Source organism: Mustela lutreola, chromosome 6, assembly GCF_030435805.1.
Source record: "Mustela lutreola isolate mMusLut2 chromosome 6, mMusLut2.pri, whole genome shotgun sequence".
Lineage (NCBI taxonomy): Eukaryota > Metazoa > Chordata > Mammalia > Carnivora > Mustelidae > Mustela > Mustela lutreola.
In genome coordinates, this window is record NC_081295.1 from 15681189 (window position 1) to 15701094 (window position 19906).

At 44.6% G+C, this 19906-nt stretch overlaps 1 protein-coding gene across 2 annotated transcripts in view; it reads right to left on the bottom strand.

Moving 5' to 3' along the window:
- The window catches only part of PLEKHG1 (pleckstrin homology and RhoGEF domain containing G1), a 216535-nt gene that overhangs the window by 23367 nt on the left and 173262 nt on the right, over window positions 1-19906 (bottom strand). For both annotated transcript variants that reach the window (XM_059176782.1, XM_059176780.1), the window contains exons 4-10: window positions 18787-18856; window positions 11707-11753; window positions 7605-7755; window positions 4203-4334; window positions 1623-1805; window positions 1436-1531; window positions 1158-1244 (exon numbers count right to left, since the gene is read on the bottom strand). In XM_059176782.1, coding sequence (XP_059032765.1) covers window positions 1158-1244; window positions 1436-1531; window positions 1623-1805; window positions 4203-4334; window positions 7605-7755; window positions 11707-11753; window positions 18787-18856 — 766 coding nt within the window. The remainder of the gene's footprint in view (window positions 1-1157; window positions 1245-1435; window positions 1532-1622; window positions 1806-4202; window positions 4335-7604; window positions 7756-11706; window positions 11754-18786; window positions 18857-19906) is intronic.

Genomic DNA, 19906 nt, shown 5'->3' on the forward strand with positions numbered 1-19906 from the left:
CCCGGAAGGACCCCTCGCCTGTTTTCTAGACCCCCGCGGTGGCTGGCTGATTCTTCTCCTCCTGCCAGCGTCACTCCTTCAGCTCACTTATGACCCTGTCCCCGCAGTTACGTGCTCAGAACACAGGGGAGATCATGCCAACCCCCTCCTCCACAGCCTTCAGTACTTTCCTACTGCCCATATGGTCAGACTCCTTGGTGTGTGCCTTTAGACACCTTCGCAGCCCAGCAGACTGCCTTCCACTTCTCCAGCCTCACCGCCTGCTCCGTCTCCTGAGGACCCAGCCCTTCCACCGAGGCACCGTCTGTGGGCTGGGACCAGGGTGCACCCATTCGCATCTCCTTGTTTTTGTTTATGCTCTTCCCTCAGCTTGGGTTTCCTCTTCCTCCACTTGATAAAAACAGTCCTCATCCTTCAAGACTGAGGTAGGTAAGAGGCATTTCCTTCCTTCCCCCATTCAACTGTAATTGAACATTTTGTCCTTCCAGAATACTTCGCTTATACCTCTATTAATTCATCCTCTATAGCAAACAGTTTCTTGTTTATATGGCTGGCTCTCTCATCGATAAATTCCTTCATAACTGAGTCTCTATCTTCTTTCCCTAACATTCCCACAGAACCTAAGCTTGCTCTGATCATGATGGGTGCTTAGTGGAGCTTTGAACACTTTTCACAAATGTATTCTACTAGTTCTCCCAAGATTTTCTTGTAGTCTTTTCCTTAATTTTAATTTGCTCAAGCCCCAAAACAAAATATAACAACATCAACAACAACAAAAACCTTTGGGGCAACTGGGTGACTCAGTTGGTGCAGCGTCTGGTTCTTGGTTTTGGCTCAAGTCATGATCCCAGGGTCCTGGAATCAAGCCCCATGTCAGGCTCCAAGCTCAGCAGGGAGTCCCCTGGAGGACTCTCTCCCCCTGCCCCTACTTGTGCTCTCTCTCTCTAAAGTAAGTTAATAAATATTAAAAAAAAAAAAAAAACCAACCTTTGACAATTTCCCTATATGTGAATCTTCTTAAAGTACTTGACAGGTTGAGTTGACCCCATCTGTATCCTCTCTATTTTCCTTATCTGGAAGATGAACATTTATTCCTGGCAGCCTTCTGGGACTTGAATTCCTTCACGTTTTCCTATTTTTTTACCTCAATGTCTTACCTTTGCTGGAATCTTGGCTGCGTGGTTCTCCAGGATCAGCCTCTTCAGGTGCAGAACCCACAGGCGCTTGTCCTGCTGGGACTTCGCCTACCAGAAGGCAACGTGGACAGTCAGATGGCTTGTGCCTCCCCAACACACAAGATTAGACCCTTTGATAACCCTCTGACAAAGTGGGAAACATGCCGTGTGGCCAGAAGGCTCTGGAAAGGCCGGCCAACACATGGTGCTCCTCCTTTCCAAGAGTGAGCCCCGTGGGGCTGAGAAGGCCCAGCTGTTACCTGAACTGTGTGCTGCAGCTTCGGGTTCTTATAGTGGAAAACGCTGAAGCTGAGCGGCTCCTTCGGAATCACTTCCACGAGCATGAGGTTGCCGCACTGCGCAGGATAGCAGAGGGTGGGTGAGGCATGCTCGGAAGAGAACGGAGCACCCCCCACTCCTCCCCACCCCCCCAGAGCTCAGACCTACCAGGATGTGGGCTTTGTACGTGAACGTGTCGTCTCTTTTCTTTGTGATGAGCAGCAGCTTGTCAAAGAGGAAGAGCGTCCGCTCGTTCTTGGCACGCTGGATGCGAAAGGTGCCTTCCAGCACCAGCTCCCCATAGCTGGTCAGGTCTGGCCCCTTCCAGTTAGTGAGCAGACTCTGTATCTCCTGAAAAAGTGACCATTCCGGGTGACTAAGCAAGGAGGTGGGAAGACATGGCTGCAAGGACATGGTGGCCCATATGCAGACTCTCAAGAATGGGGCCTGACCATCTCTGATGGGCTCTAATGGTGTCGAATGATCCATGACCTAAACCCACATATACAGGTGCTGTCACTTAAGGGTTAACAGAAATGAATCAAGTTGTTAATTGCTGAGTTGCCAATTACTTATTTCCATTCCTTGATAATCCTTTCCTAGGGCTGCTGAAAAAACTTAGGACTCTCAAAAGCTGGGTAAAGAGGACACAGGTATCTGACCTTCTCTGAAAGGCGTCTTTCTCTTGACATTCTCACCCATATTCTCTGCACAAAAACCTTCAGAGCTACTGACATGCAAACCTTCTTCCAGAAACTGAAATCCATACTACATATAAGTAACTCAGAATTAAGGGAGGTGAGAAGACACGGAAGATGCATCTTAGAAATTTCCTGGTATTAATCCCCTTTGTTAGGGGAAAGGAAATGAAGTTCGTCACTACCACATTTTTAATGGCACTGGATAAACATCAACTGAGAACAGGACTTTGAAGTGTCTTTGGGATGTGCTGTACATCCACACCAAGTGTTTTTTAAGGAAGCGGATTTTTTACTGTTTTGAAAAATGAAAATATTCGCAAATAGCATTTAATTAAGCAGCCCAGAGGACAGCCCCAAATTTCACTGGTTGAAAGTAGAAATGGATAGGAATGGAGATAAAAGTCTGGGCCGGAGCCTGGTTTAGCAGTATCTTCAGAATGCCAAACAGATTTCTAAGATGTGAAAAACCAGTCATTTAGCCATTTCTGAATATGCGATGGATGTTATGTCTGCAGAACATGCGGCTGACGACACAAGAAAGCTTTTCTGATTATTCTAAAAACCAGACGTGGCCTGGAAGACTAGATGTTACCTTTGCTCGATTTCTGAGCATCAATTACTTCATACCACACTCTGGCTGCCTATAGATGAATCCTAGAGTTTTGTTTTGATTTTTGAGCTCAATAATGTATGTTTTTCTTGAGTTGGGCATAGGGGCTCCGTACAGCACGTCTCACTGCAGGGACACAGAGGAGCATGTGACCAGCTTCTAGGCCCACATGACCTTTTGTTTTTATTTTTTTAATTTAAAAAATATATTTATTTAAATGAAAATTTAAAATTTTTGCACAATCAGGGATGGGGGAGGGGCAGAAGGAGAGGGAGAAGCAGATTCCCAGATGAGCAGGAGCCTGACACGGGGCGTGGTCTCAGGACCCTGAGATCATGACCTGGGTTGAAGGTAGATGCTTCACCGACTGAACCACCCAGGTGCCCCAACCTTTTGTTTTTATTTTATTTATTTAAGATTTTATTTATTTATTTGACAGAGAGAGAGAGAGAGAGAGAGAGCATGCACAGCAGAGGGAGCGAGAGAAGCAGACTCCTAGCTGAGCAGGGAGCCAGACGTGGGACTTGATCTTAGGACCCTGGGATCATGACCCGAACCAAAGGCAGATGCTCAACAGACTACACCATGCAGGTGCTCCGACCTTTTGTTTTTAAATAGTGAACCTGGGACATGATCATTGGGTTAGTATTTATCAAATGTCTCTGAGGATTTAGGGTCTAAAACACTGGTGCTGGAAAGAGGCTTAGCAAATCTCTCGTCTGTCTTATTTTAGAAATGAGGACTCTAACATGTACTGGTGAGCCTCATCCCAAATGGAGGGGGAGAGGACCTGCTTCCAGACTTAGCTCTCCTTTCTCTGAGTCCCTGTCCCACACCACACATGTATCAACCCACAGTTCTGCATTCACTAGGGAGACAGGAAGTAAGACTCAAAAACCCTTCCAACAGCTTAGAGAAAGTTTCTTCCAAGAAGAAGGACGTATTTGTAATTAACACAAGCTAAGGGTTCTGGAGACTCCAACTTCTAACCTGGATAACTGAAGGGGCTATAAACAAACTATTTGTTTAAAGTGATAATGTAATTTCTCTTAAATACCACTTTAAACAGTGATCAAATTAGCCATGTCCTCATCTTCCTTAAAGGAGACTGTCAATGAAGATGGTGGAGGAAATGGAATACTTGAGCAGCCTTAGAATCTGATTTGGAAAATGGTAGGGGCACCTGGGGGGCTCAGTGGGTTGAGTGTCTGCCTTCGGCTCAGGTCATGATCCCAGGGTCCTGGGATCAGGTCCCACATCAGGCTTCCTGCTCAGTGGGGAACTGGCTTCTCCTCCTCTCTCTCTCTGTCACTCTCCCCTGCCCCTGCTCATGCTCTCTTTCTCAAATAAATGAATAAAATCTTTTTAAAAAAAGAAAGAAAATGGTAACGAGTTGATGCCCTGCAGCACTGCCAGGTGCCGCCGTCTCAAGTTCACCTGCAGCCGGACCGCGTGCTCATGCTTCCTCTTCATGTCATTGATGTGCCAGGCCACTCGCTGCATCGTGTCGATAGCATCGAGCACCACGTCGTAGCCTTCGGTGTCCTTGTCAAGGTGATTTTCTATTTCCTTTAAAAAAAAAAAAGACAACTATTTTCACTTTTTTCTCATATAGCCCGTGACACACACGATGACTTCCCTGTATTTCACGTTTGCCTCTACTTACACGCTACCATTATGCCTTAAGAATCTGAGATAGTTTACCAGAACAGACTTGCAACAAAATGGTAAGATGGGAATGAAAATGGGGGGGGGGGGATAGGACTGGATTAGAATTCATGACAAGGAAGATAAAAGAAAACACTATAAGGTCCATTAAGTCTTGTAAGGATGCAACAGTTAGAATAGATACAAGAGTTGCTGTGACGTTTAAAGACTTTGGAGTTTCCTGGCGGCCAATGGTAATAGAGTTCTCACCCTTACAGGACAGAAAACATACTTTCCTTTTCCTTCCAGAAGAAATATAATATGTAACACAGGACTATGTAACAGACTGAACCACAGAGTGGATGCTATCTTTATTTTTTATTTTTTTTTAAAGATTTTATTTATTTATTTGATAGACAGAGAGAGATCACAAGTAGGCAGAGAGGCAGGCTTAGAGAGAGGGGGAAGCAGGCTCCTTGCTGAGCAGAGAGCCTGACGTGGGACTCGATCCCAGGACCCTGAGATCATGACCTGAGCCAAAAGCAGAGGCTTAACCCACTGAGCCACCCAGGAGCCCCGGTCACTTCTTTAAAAGTATGTCTATAGCAAGTGACTTTCCGTGTACTCAAGGCTTTAAAGCCCCAAATGAAGTTCATGAAATACAAGCCTTCAGAGTATTGAGAATGATCTCCTGGTTCATGTATTCTCTGGCGATCAGCGCTCAGGTCAGGCCTGGAGTTCCACAATCCCAGGGACACAACAGGGACATGACCTCTGCTCTAATTCTTTCCAGCAAGAAGACCCTAGACCCCTCAAGAACCTATGGAGAGGGACTGTTGTATCATTTATTTTTATTTCATTCTTTATCTACTCAATAGTAATGACCAGAGAGCTAGGGGTCAATAAGTGCTTATTAAGTTGGCGCTCTATCTTCTTAAAACAATAACAGTAACCTATACAAATATGTAAAACAATAAGAAGATATTATAGTCAATTAGATCATTTCTGGGACATCAATGATGTACATAATCATTAAGCCAAAGGATGGACGTTGAATCTTATGGTAACTTATGAAGGTTAGTTCCATTATTTTATAATCCTACTTCGTAAATCTCTGTTTGCTTTTACTACATACTCAAGTTTTCCATCTAGCTAGAAACTGGGAATGAATTCACATTTTCTTCCCACACTCAGACCCAGCTGTTAGAAAGGCCCTATGAAACTTTACCACTAAAATGACAGCTCCCAGGTAAGCTCCAGATCTATAGCAGATTAGAAAAAATACTAATTTCTTCTTCTGGTCTGAGATGCAGTCCTGTCCAACAACAAACAGACTCCCGAGTACAGAGTGTTTTCCTGTGCAAACCTTCATGGATGGCTACACAGCTTTGAAGTGATGTAAACGACACAGAAGGAACCCTCTAAATCACCCTTCAAAGCAAAAATACTTCAAAGGCAACCAGAAGTTAGTTTTTGATTAATCTAATCACCGTTCTTCACTACCAGTCGTTATGCACGGAATGCTGGTGTCCCCCCCACCCTGCCAAAGCCACATGTTGAAATCCTAACCACCCATTGTGCTGGTCTTAGGACGTGGGGCCTTTGGGAGGTAGTCAGGTCATGAGGATGGAGCCCTCACGGAGGGGATTAGTGCTCTCATAGAACCCTCTTACCTCTTTCCACCTCATAAGGAAGTGAGAATGCAACCAAGGCAGCAAAATCATCAAAACTTGACCAGACTGGTGCCTTGATCTTGGCCTTCCTATGTCTAAACTGTGAGAGATAACTGTTTGCTGTTGAAGCCACCCAGGCTATGGGATTTTCTTATTGCAGCCTAAACCAAGACACCAGTTCTTAACTTAGAGGGTAAGAGCTATGCTTCCTTATCAGTTGTCTTTTTGTAAGAATCTTGACTTGCTATGTCTCCCGTGCTTAAGTGACTGTCATCTTAGACTTTGCTTTTGATTGATGGCTGCCTAACTATCTAGAAGGCTATGTTTAGAGATCACTGAGACACACTAGTCTTAAATGTCATGTTAGTACTGTCCAGGAGAGCTCTTTCCTGGGTCAGGTATGATGTCAGCATTACCTGGACACTGGCTTAGCAAATTAATTCCACTAATCTAAGAGGTCATGGGTATTAATTTAACAATTAAAATGATATCCCTGGTGTGGCTTCACAGGACACAAGATTCTCCAAACATGAGCCACCTGGCCATACAGACAAAGCTGAGAAATTTCTAGCAAAGTTGGACCATGGGCATTGTTAAAATTGTTGATGTGTGTGAACAGAGCAAAACTGGAATGATTATCCAAGTTGGAAACCTGGAATCATTTAAAAAGAGATACATATAAATTACAGGCTTGGTGATACAGATAAGCGCTCTGGATTAAAGTCATAAGATTTTAATGTAGTATAAACCAATAATAAAACAAAGCAATAGCTCACTTTTATGGACTGCCTGTGAGCTACAGTGAACACGGACAATTTACAGGATTTGAACCCAGAGCCTGGCCCCTAGCCACCATGCTGGGTCCTCCTTGTGTTATAAGGGCAGTCCAATCCTATTAACCCAACAGGAACGACTTGCGGGAAAACTTTTCACCAATTTTATCAACTTCCTTAGAGGGAAGACAAGAGAATGTGAGAGCTACGCCTACCCTCGTTTCTAAAGCCTCCTTGCATTGTATACAAATTACAGAAATGCAATCAATACCATGGCGCGGTGCTAAGCCCCGCTTAAAGATCATTCCTCACGCCACTCCTCAGTCTTCTCTTTCGGCTCCTTCTCTTTGCTCGTACAAAAGCCAGTCTATGACAGATGGTGCCCCTGCCCAACTGCCTACGGAGTCTAGGCTCGTGGAGATAAAACACACAGAAATCTGCTTCTCATTAAAGTGAGAGCTCTCTGCCTGAAACCATCCACTGCCCAGAACGAGGCACTCCTAAGCCCTATCCGAATCAGAGCTAAAATGAATCTTTTCACTTGGCTGGTGTCAATGAGGCCGCAGGCCCAGAACATAAATATCTCTAATTCCTCAAAGCAGATCAGTCCGTGGTAACGCACGAGTGTGGAAAACGTTTCCATATGTCCACAGCCTTTTCTGAGCGTTCTTCCCCCTCAGTGTAATAGATCCGTGCACCGGATCGCCGTCCCCTTGGAACGGAGTCAAGGGCAGGCAGAAACTTACGTGCAAGAGGAGATGATATTTGAGAATCCGCTGAACCGGCTTCAAGAGATAGGACCCCAGAGGCAGCGAGTGCTTCAGAGTTTCCTGACGTTCCCGGAAGAACTTGGCCACCATCTTGTTCCGCATGCACTCCGTCAGCACGGCCACTGACCTGTGAACACGATCCACGTGTTTACCTGAACTGTAGTCGTAAGATGGGCGTTCAAGTTGTACATGCCCTAAAGCACGTATGGGAGAAGCAGAGCTATATTTAGACTAAAATGCCCCTGGACAAATTAGAAAAAGGTGTCTCTTTGGGTGGATGGATTAGAAAAGAGCAGTAGAGAGAGCTGGTTGCACGTGGACATATGGCTTCTAAGCAGCAAGCTCCTCCTCCAATCCCCAGCCACCACACATGCTTGGTCAAAAGGGGATCTGAGTCCGGTGATAGCCCCTGGTTGCATCCCATGTGGGTAATGGTGCAGTGCTCGAACCGCACATCTGTATTCGGTCTCCACAGGTCAGACTGCAAGGAGGGGGCACCTTTGTACCAGGAAAAAGGAGCTCCTTCTTTAGGAGAGCGAGCCCCTGTTGGACCTCTGTCACCCCTTTTGCTGGTTGCCTTTGTAGAAATCACAAACTGCCGGACACTCTGTGCAGATCTTTGGAGAATGTGGCTCATAGGTTAACTTCCCTTGGAGAATCTTTGAACAGATCCCTCTAAAGATAGTTTCTGAAACAGTGAGAGAACCTTACTTCTTAGGGACTGTGCCTCAGTGGACTTGGAAAGTGGGTCAGAGCTCCTTCTGCACCCAGCTCCCCCGAAGGTGGTAAGTATAGCCCCCAACACCCCAGGGGAATAATCGAAACGGTGTTTGTATCTTGTACATGAAAGCCAGTGAGCTCGTCGAGTCTCATACACACATGTAAATTAAAATCATATGGTCTCATAATTTAGAAGAAAGCAGGTGGAAGTGATTTCGGCCCCTTTCTCCCCAAGTCAGTTATATGTTTTCAGGATTAATTTAGAAAATTAGAGCCAAACAACAAAATAAGAGTCCTTGGAAGGAAGTGAGATGGAGGTCTCCTAATGAACCTATTAGAATTGCTTTTGTGCCCATGTGCTTTGAGAATTATCTGTCCAAATGGGTTTAGTTCCTCCAGAAGCTGATATTTCAGAACGACTCCTTATCAGGTAGCCGAGGGTCTTTTTGAAGGTTCTTCCAGAGCCAGAACTGGCTGCCCAGTTGTCCTTTGGCCAGCTGATGGCTTCAGCTCCTGCCCAAGGACAGGACACCTGCAACAGATTGGGAGGCGCTCACTGAACTCTGGGCTCAGGGCCCAGGGAGACAGCTGAGGACAATGACCTGACAGGGCCTGGGCCCCTCCTTGGGGAAAGGAGGAAGGGCTTGTGTCTCTTCCCAGCGAAACTGCTGGGGCGTGACTGGTATGAAGAAGGTGGACATCTGTCAAGGTGTGCCGGCGACATTCAGTATCTCTAGCCTGGATCCAAGGGGAGAAGAAATGTTGTCAGATGGGCTGTGATGGCCGGCACTCTTAGCTTGGTGAGACTGTATGGGGGAGGGTAGCAGACCGGGACTTCAGAAAGCAAACTGGAGACAGGGGGCCAAGAGCAAAATATTTTTTGTGAATATGAAAATCACACCACCAGGCAAGAACCGGGCATGCCTGCTTCCCTGAGTGTGATTTGCGAGCATCTCTTGGCTAACCTGTTTCTTTCCTTCCTCAAAGTTGAAGATCCACAATAAAAAAGAAAACATGAAAATACTGTAAAACCCAAAATAGAAAACACTTCCTCTCCAGGAGACTGGTCTTAACTTTCCTCCCTGGGACTTTCTACTCTCTCTTTTCTTTTCTTTTCTTTCTTTCTTTCTTCTTCTTTTTTTTTTTTTAAGATTTTATTTATTTATTTGAGAGAGTGAGAGAGAGCACAAGAAGGGGGAAGGTCAGTGGGAGAAGCAAACTTGCCGCTGAGCGGGGAGCCTGAGGTGGGACCCGATCCCGGGACTCCAGGATCATGACCTGAGCCTAAGGCAGTTGCTTAACAAACTGAGCCCCCCAGACGCCCCTTCCTACCCCTTTCTCTCATGTATCTTTAGTTTCTAGGACACACAATTAAGTCCATACTACATTACTTTGTCTTTGTTGATTTGGTCTTTCCTATCCACAACTGCATTTAGTTGAGTCTGATGCTCAAAAACCCCCTAAAAGTTGCTAGAAGGCTAGGATCTTAGTTCCCATTTCCTGCCAACGCAAAGCGGGCTTGGGACCAGACTCCATGGTGCTCTCGCATGAACCATTCTGCCTGTCCTTTGACCCTGAAGCAGCCTCATAGAGAAAAATCTACCTTTGTTTTGGACCCTCCTTTCTTATAAGTCCGAAAACTCTTCTTAATATAAACTTCCCAAATTGTAAATTCAGAAGTCGTTTCTTCACATGACTTGTGTATCATGAAATTTCTGCCGACAGACTCCCCCAGACAAGCCCTTCTAGTGTCTCCCACACTGATAATGGGGTCCAGAAATGGGTTGATTCTTCAGAGTTTGAATGTTTCTGTTTTTGTTCTGTTTTCCTTTCCCTTTGGAGAGGAGTGGAGATGTTGAGGGCCGAGTCTGTGGTTTCTCGGGATCAGGATGTGGTGCCATGTTGGATTTTAGCTTCCAGTTCACAGGATTTGGTTGGGGCATCTGACAGTTTTTTTTGCTGCCTTCAGCACAGAGGTGGAAACCACTACTGTAGGAGAGATTATTGCTTAAGTGAAGCTGTGTAAACTCCGGGTGTGTCTACTGATAAGGATATGCTGATAGCTGTACCAATTGGCATGTGGGTTTTTATGGTTTTTCTTTGTTTTTTAGGGAAACCTGGGAAAAGCACAGTTGGCCACTAACCAAATACATCCCCACAGCACAACATCCTGAACAGTGTTTAGAGATCTTCAGTGGAAAGTATTTGTACATAAGTCTCAGCCTCTGGCTTCATGACTTTGGGTCCAAATTGGCTTTCTGGGGCCACTTCTGAGCAGGTATTCCATTTGTTGTTCCCTGCTGTGGTAGTTGTGGAGGTGGGGAGGGCAGCCTGCCGGTGGATCCTGCCACCCCCTTTAGATTTACAGACATGTTTCCACCAAGACAGACAACAGAGTAGGTCCCTCTTATCTTCCTGGCTGGTCCCCTAAGAGAACGACTCAAGTTCTGCTGAGAAACTTAACAAGGATGTAGTAGCATGAGGTCCAAGGTTGGAGAAATCTCCATTCACATCCCAGTTGGGCCACTCATGACCTGCGCGGCCCTTATAAAATCAACAAACTGTGAGAGTCTCAGTTCCTTCATGCATACGCTGGGTTGGGACAGGGTGACGATGAGGAAGCAATCACTGAGAACCTATCCTCACATGCTCGCACTGGGATGCATGCTTCGGTTTTCTGGAACCCCTTGACATCTCTGGACTATTGTGCAAGTTATATTCAACAACATTTTTCACTGGTAGCATTTAACACAGTGATTAGGACTCAAGAAACGCTCAATAAAAGTTTTTTTGCTGAAAAAAAGAAATGACAACATTGACCTTCGGCCTGGCTCCATTACTGAAATGGTCCTGATATTGTCCATATGACATTCCCTCAAATGCCCTCCTGTGTGGCTCCCCAGATCAGCAAAACTGAAGCCACAATGCAGGGGAGATGAGAAGTCCTTTTTACATAGTTCCCAGAGCTTCTATAGTAAAAATATTAGATATTTATCCCCAGCTAGATTATATAAACTCATTCTATGTGCCTCTCAAATTCTTCAAAGCATGCCATGCAGCACAGGCAAGAATTCGAGCTGAGCACAACCGGTTCACTTAGTTTTCCCCTGAAGGATGCCTCCTGATCTTTTTATTCTCTTGCATAACATCCTTCCCACTGGCTCTGCCGGGAGTCCCTCAGCTGAATGGATCCCCACCTGTGTACCCCGTCACCCATTCTCAGCATGCCATGCGATCTCCCCATGGCATTCAGTGCCATGCCGGGTGCAGACCACCTGCCACCAGCACACGCCAGACCTCTCGACCTGACTCTGGATGCAAATGCCCAGAGGCACTACTGCTTATGGCCAATGTGTACCTTGGGTAGTTGGTGCAGTACTGCGTGTAGATGTGGAACTCTTCACTCTGCAAGGACACAAAAGAGACTTTCAGAGGCAAAAAAGCACATGCATCCATAGGCATTTAAAAATAATAAAAAAGAAATATTGTTCCTAACCATAAACTGGGCTCTCTCATCACGCAGGCCCATCTGAACCCCCGTGGCAATTACCTATGCCTTTTTGTCTACCTTGGTTTGTACTAGAATCCCCCTACACTTGAACTCCCTGGAGGTCAACAGACACTTGCTGAGCACCTGCTGTGTTAGGTGAATCTGAAAGTGAAAAGGAAGAGGAGGAAAGTAAGGTTCCTGCCCCAGGTACATATAGTCCTCCAGTGGATTTACAAAGGGAAAGAGAAATAGAAGTAGATAATTTAATTATGGTGGTAAGAACATGGCGGAAGTATGTGCAGGGCACAACATAAGAAAACTGCGGTATACTTTTAGGCCTTCGTAGATACAATTACCTCTGTCCACTGTCTTTCCTACCGTTTGCACTGGATAGCTGCTACGCGTCCTTTGATATTGAACTGAGGCTTTGTTTCCTCCAAGGAGCCTCCCTAGAGCTTGGGCAGAGCCAACTGTTCTTACTCTAGGCTTCCACAACACCCAGATTTCTGGCAGCATTTCCAAAGGACAGTGACCTTTTCTCTGCACCTGTGTCTCCTGCTCTAGGTGGTGAGTTCCTACAAGGTAGGGGCCGTGCTATGTTCATCTGGCACATACTGCTCGCTGAACCGTGGAATACCCCTCTTTTCTACCAAACTGAAAATTATTTGAGAGCAGGATTCATTGTTCTTGTAAACTTGAACATGGAATTATAGTATGAAAAAGAGACATTAGGTTAATTGGTGATATTTCATATTCTGCTCTTTTTACTTCTTTTTAAAATTTTTTAAAAAGATTTTATTTGACAGAGAGAGAGATACCAAGTAGGCAGAGAGGCAGGCAGAGAAAGAGGGGGAGGCAGGCTCCCCGCTGAGCAGAGAGCCCGACACGGAGCTCGATCCCAGGACCCTGAGATCATGACTTAAGCTGAAGGCAGAGGCTTAACCCACTGAGCCACCAAGGTGCCCCTCTATTTTGTTTTTTAAGATACTTCATGCTAGGTTCACACGTGACTCCAAGAGAGTGATTTTTTTTTTTTTGTAATTTTAATGCTTTAATTTTTTTCTTATTTAAAAGGAATGTCTACTTAGAATTTTTTCTGTTCACTTAACTAGGATTGGATTTAAAATATTGTATTATAAAGTCTCCAGCATACATATAAAAGTAGAGAAGGTGGTATAAGGAATCACTGAGTATCCATCACTTGACCCCAACAGTAACTCAGGATCTCCACCCACATACTCCCGTTGCCCCATCCCTCTGATGCAAATTCCAGACGTCAGAGCATTGCACTTATCTCTAGTATATATCTCCAGTATAAGGACTTTTACAAAGAAGCATCACCATAGTGCCATTATCACATTTAAATAATTCTACAATATGAATATTCAACAGTCACTATGCAAATATCCCATCTTCTTAATTTTCCTTTTTTAAAATAGTTGTACTGGTGTGGTTCAGGGGAGGTGTGAATAGATCAGATTCCATAGTTTGGCCAGAATACACCATAGTTGTATTGTGCTTCCATCAGGAGGCCCAGAACACCTGGCTGTCTCTCTTTCTGTGATGTTGACCACTACTGGTCATTGTCGCCTGACCCATTAATCCATGGGGAGCTGCCAGATGGTGACTATCTCTGACTCCACTATTCCTTCCTCATTCACTAGCCAGAATCCTTCCAAAAAAGGGAACTTCCTTCTATTAACTGTGACCCTACAGTGTATAGTTGCTATGGGAAAGGCAGGATGAAGGCTCGATTCTTTTCCTTCATTTTCTTTTCTTTTTTAAAAGATTTTATTTATTTATTTGACAAAAAGAGAGATCACAAGTAGGCAAAGAGGCAGGCAGAGAGAGAGGGGGAGGCAGGCTCCCTGCTGAGCAGAGAGCCCAATGCGGGCGCAGGGCTCGGTCCCAGGACTCTGGGATCATGACCCGAGCCGAAGGCAGAAGGTTTAACCCACTGAGCCACCCAGGCGCCCCTTCTTTCATTTTCAAGATAACACATTGGTTCTTTAGCAACCACTTTGGGTTTTTAAAGCACTGTGATTCATGAATATAAACATATTTAGCGGGGTTCCATTATTTTTCATTAATTATCTTTACTGATGCTGAAATGATCCTGTTTGGGCCAGCAGGAGCCTCTTCTATTTATGACCTGATGTACAGATGCCAGGATGTCCTTGTTTTCTGGAATGACAAGATGTTCCAGATCACCTTGTACATTTCCTGCCCCACACTCTTTCTTCACGGGGCCCTGATTCCTTTTGGGTGCAAGCAGCGTCTGGAGACCACAGTCAGGGTATTAGAGATGGTCTCGCCACTGGGTTAATCATTATTCCTAGGCCCTTTCAGTGGACAGAGTTAGGAAGATGGTGTTTTTTAAACATGAAGTACATTCTTGGTTCAAACGTGCAAATGGATTCGGGATTACAGTTTTTTTAATTAGCGTCATGTTTACCCCATGTTTTCTGTCTCCTACCAAATCCAGATCAATGACGTGAACATAAACACTCCCTTGCTTCATCCCACAATTCCCTTGATTTCAGCATAATAAGACCAACACCACCAAATCTGATATCATTACTGACAATGGTTAAAAATGCATTTGCTGTGTTTTCTCCATTGTCTATTTTAAAATCAATGGGGATTTCTTCTGGGTGATTATGCCACAAAGTGGCTGTATCAGGACACTCATCATTTTGCTTTCAATTTTTGGAATTAAACTTTAGTTTTATAATGATGAAAAATAATAATTATACGGTTTCAGGGTCAACTCTATAAGAAAATGCATATTCAAAGAAGCCTAGCTTTTATTCCTCTCCATTCTGGTCTATCCCTCCATTCCTTATCAGTGATCAATTTTTAATTTTATAGTTGATTTTTTCTTTTCTTTTTTCTTTAAGATTTTATTTATTTATTTGACAGACAGAGATCACAAGCAGGCAGAGAGGCCCGCAGAGAGAGAGAGCAAGGGAAGCAGGCTCCCTACTGAGCAGAGAGCCCGATGTGGGGCTCGATCCCAGGACCCTGGGATCATGACCTGAGCCAAAGGCAGAGGCTTTAACACACTGAGCCACCCAGGCGCCCCTAGTTGATTTTTTCTAACGATTTTATTTATTTATTTGTCAGAGAGAAAGAGAGCACAAGCAGGGGGAGTGGCAGGCAGAGGGAGAAGCAGACTCACAGGGAGCCCGATATGGGACTCGATCCCAGGACCCCAGAATCATGACCTGAGCTGAGGCAGATGCTTAACTGACTGAGCCACCCAGGCACCCCTACCTACACTTGCATTTTTGTCACTGTCCCTGTAGAGTAGATTTCTGGAAAGAGGACTGCTGGATTACAGGATGAATTCAAATGTAATATCTCTAGATACACTTAAATTCTCCTCTGCGGGGCCTGTGCCATTCTGTTCTTCCACAATTACAGGAAAGCCTGTTTCCCCACGGCCTCGCCAACTGTGTATGCTGCCAGATTGTCAAACATAGTATTTCATGAAAATTTAAATTAGTTGCCGCCAGTTTCCAAAAGTTGGAAGATGGAAATATCTTGACTTCTGGTTTCTCCTGGAAAAGTATTAGGTCCCTGGGGCCTGGCACCCAGTTTCTTGTGACTCTCTCCATATGGGGTCTTGGGTTGTTCTTGGTCCCCCTGGGCCCACACATGTGTCACACTCACACGCTCCACAGAGCTGTGGAGCTCTGAAGGCCCTGGAACGTCCGGCCCTGGCTCTGTGGACAAGACCCACAAAGTGATTTGCCCAAGGTCCTTAGTAAATTAAAGTCAGATGGAGCCTTTCTTGAGGGTTGCTCACACACTCTGAGTTTCTTGCTTCTTCCCTGCCTGTCTCCCACTGGACTAAACATGGGGTTGGCTCATTTCAGGTTGACTTTCCTTAAGTTTAGGGACCTTTAGGATCACCTGAAATGCCAAACTTAAAAAGAATGGTTTCAGGGACGCCTGGGTGACTCAGTCAGTGAAGCATCCAACTCTTAACTTCAGCTCAGGTCATGATCATAGGATTGTGGGATCGAGCCCCATGGTGGGCTCCACTCCGGGGCAAGGAGCCTGCTGAGAATTCTCCCTTTCCCTTGGCCCTCCGTTCCCCGTCTCCTGCTTGCACACTCTCTCTAAAGAAATAAAATCTTAAAAAAAAATAATGGTTTCAATGAAAATATATCTAAATTACATCATACACCTGACTTCCATACACCTATTCCCAATAAAGCCCCAAGACTTCTGCACAACTGAATGGCTGTGCATTTTGTGATCTCATGGCTTATTCCAATATTAAATTGTTTTGATTTCCATCAGCTCCATGTTCTTAATGTAGAATCAAATGCATTTTTAAGCTTAGATTTGTAAGCTCTGTGGACAATCCAAACAATGGTTTTATACAAAAATCAGTAGCTCCGAGTTAATCCTTAAAAGCCTTTTATTCAATATATATACTATCCCAAATCCTTTTTAGAAGTAATAGGGGGAAGAAGACAATGATAAAGAAATTATATAAAAATAGGTATTTCTTTCTGATTCAACTCTGCCAAATTGTAATTAGAGATGCAAAAATATGAAAGAACCAAATAAAAGAGGTAATTAGGGTGGGCCGATTGGGCACATGGGGCGCTCAGCTGTTTACTGGCTGAGTAACTGCTGTAAAGAAATCTGTATGGTTTTAGGATTTCTTCTGCTATGGGGTCCATCTCTTTCTCTGTCTCGTTGTCTTTCTCTCTCTCTCTCTCTCACACACACACACACACACACACTGATTCCTGAGAAGTTTTCCTTGGACACATGAGAAAGGCTTAGTATGTAAGTAGCACCTGGGGGAGGTAACACGGACATGAATTCACTCCAATGATACAAATGTTCAATGTCGAACTTTCTTGAAGATAATCTCAGTAAGTGGGTAGGGTGTGTGCGTGCGTGGGTGTGCATGCCTGGGCACTGAAGGGAGAAGGGGGAGGGGGGAGGAGGAGTTCAGGAGAGGCTGGGTCCCTGAAGATAAACCCTGTCTCCCTCCTAAATGTTGCCTAGGGTCAGCCCAGCTGAGAGCCAGAAAAAGAGACAGAAATGAGGGTGGAGGCTACTCAGGGAAGCGAGGAAACCTGTTCCAGGTGTTTCTGGACCCCTCCAAGCAGACCGACGGGAGCCGGATCCGCTGCAAGACAGCTCGGCCTGCCCACAGGCGAACTTTTACTTCTGTCTCTCTCTCGAGTGGCCCCTGCAGCCCCTTGTGCTTTGAGAAGCAGCAGGTAAGAAGGACCGTAGTCTCCTTTTGTCAGGAAGGATTTCTGTAACCTCCACATGCCACAAAAGCAAGGTCAAAGATGAATCCGTGTGTGAGCCCCAGTGATTCAGATTAAAGCAGGAGTCAACCGCCAGCTTTCCCTCTTTCATTAATGGCCTCTCAATTAAAGCAATTTTCCATTCCTCCCCAGAGTGGAGCAGCTGGTTGTGCTACAGAAAACGTAACATCTTCTAAATTTCAGGGTGCTGAGTGAGAGGCAGGTTGGGCCAGCCCCAAACAGCCTCTCGCAGAGCCCGGCCTCCATGTGAAAGTGCGGAGCGCTGAAGTCAGTCTTCTAATTAAACTTGGCACTATTACAATGAAAAAATAAGATCTGGGAGTTGGCAACGTGGCACATAAACAGACTTTTATGTGAATAATTAAGCCGGAGCTAAGCCTATGCTGGACCGTCTTTAATCAACTTGTGATTACAGTTACCGGTAAAAGCCGGAGCGTTTCCGATCGCTCCCATGTTGTTTACGTGCTGTGGCTCTGCTAACGTATCTTCTTTGATATACACAGCCCATCTTTTTACCCATTCCTCTCTCTTCCCTCTTCCTTCTCTTTTTCAAATTCCTGCCCTTTATGGGAATGCATTATGAACCAGGCAACACAGGACGAGAATTGTGTGTGGAAGCATGCGTGTACATTTCACATGTTAACACGGGGACCTCCTCACCCCTGCCCACAGTCATGAGGGTTTTATGCGCAAGCTTGTCTTCCGCCCCTAAGGAATTACGCTTCAATAAAACCCGGAGCCTTATGTTTGGATTTGAAACCACTGGATGGCTCTGTGGTTATAGGAAATGACCCTGAAACAAGTCCTGGGCCACGTCCGGCATCTCCAAGTTCACAGTGCACTCTGCAGCTCTAAATGAGTGTGAGGACCTTGCTCACACTTCTGTGCCCTTGAAGCACCGCTGTGGAAATCGCATGACGTTTTGCTGCAAAATAATTTCCACGGGACCGTTTCCAAACAAAAGCTGGTGCAGGTTTAAGAGAAACTTGGGAGGATTCTGCATAGAGAAGGTAGCATGTGGGAAAACAGTGTAAAGGATTATCTGGTCTGTTTCAGAATCCTCGTGCAGGGCCGGAGCTGGCGATTCATGAGCTTCAAAATCAGACCCTTCTACTTTTCTAAACCATCAAATCAGCTTAAGAAACATGGAGGAAAATGCATTTTTAAGATAGAAGAGCTTAAAAATGAAGATGAAAGATCTGCCTCTCTCCAGCTTCCCCCTCCATGATAATTATACAGCCTAGACTAGTGCCATATATATTGTAGATAAAATACCTAGATTCTAACAAATTTTTGTAGCTTGTCTTGAGGCATTCTGTGTATATTTATTTTTCATACATTATTCTATTCTGGATTTTCCTCCCCACCATGCTCAAATTTCTTTCCTAGGAAAGATGCATAAACACCATTTAGTAATGTTACACGTTCTTAGACAACTACTAAGTTAGCATTTCCTAACTTACTGGGGACAGTAACACTATTTTTTTTTTTCCTTGCTAGTGGAAAAAAAGAAAAAAGAGTGAGAGAGATTAGTGGCTAACTTCATCCAGTATGGAACAAACCAGTCATTTTAACTTGAAAATGAAAACAATTTGCAGTCTGCATAAGTCTTGGTTGGCCCAGAGAAATGAACCCTGCTTACCTTGGACACAAAACATTCTGCTATGGCCACAGGATCATTTTCACAGTTTTCCAAATCTTGTAGAAGTTCACTAAAATAAATAAATAAATAAGCCAGAAAGTATTAGATTATAGTCTGATGATTGAGAACATTTTATGTGACTCAGAGGTCTACAGGTTCATATGACATTTACAAGAAATCTTTTTTTTTTTTTTTTTTAAAGTAAGGGTTTAACGATGGTCAAAGCCAAAGTACACTCTTGAGGTGGGAGAGCAGGCAGGTCCAGAGGAGGCAACTGCTATAGGAATCATATTTAATTGGATAACTGAGGACCTATTGTTATTATAGCCCAGGTTTGGATTAGGGACTTGCCCAAGATCATGGTACCCCAGGGATTTAAACACAGGTCTGACCTTTAACACTCCCACCTACAGATAAGCCCTGCCTGCCATTCAAGTCTTCTAGATGGTTGGCATCGTCTGTATGCCTGTTCATATACACTTACTTATTCATTCATCAAATAGCTGGCTAGGTACCAAATGCTGGGCAAGGCATAAGAACAAACACATCGGTGAGCCAAAGGAGATACAGTCCCTGAGTGCCATATATCGGTGAGCCAAAGGAGATACAGTCCCTGAGTGCCATATATCGGTGAGCCAAAGGAGATACAGTCCCTGAGTGCCTGGAGCTTGGAATCCACTGGAATTCCATGAAAGATCACATTAACAAATGTAAAATTATAAACAGAGAGGGAGTCCCTGCCTGGCTCCGTTCGTAGAGCATGGGACTCTCAAGCTCAGAGTCATGAGGTCAAGCCCCATGCTGGGCATACAGCTTACTTTAAAAAAATAAAGAAAATAAAATTATAATGGAGATAGTGCTCTAAAGGAAAGATATGCTGGGAGGAAAGATCTTTCCTCAGATGAAAACCTGTCTTATTTTTTAATGGCAATAACATTATTTTACAGAACTGCATACTATGTCATTGTGTGGATATAGGATGATTAATGTAACCCACTTCCTGTTAGGTAAAATTCTATGAATGGAATTCCTGGGTCAAAGGGCATCACAGAGTTAAATGGTAACGCATTTCCAAATTGCACTTTCTATAAGTCATATTAATACATGTTTTATTATGTTA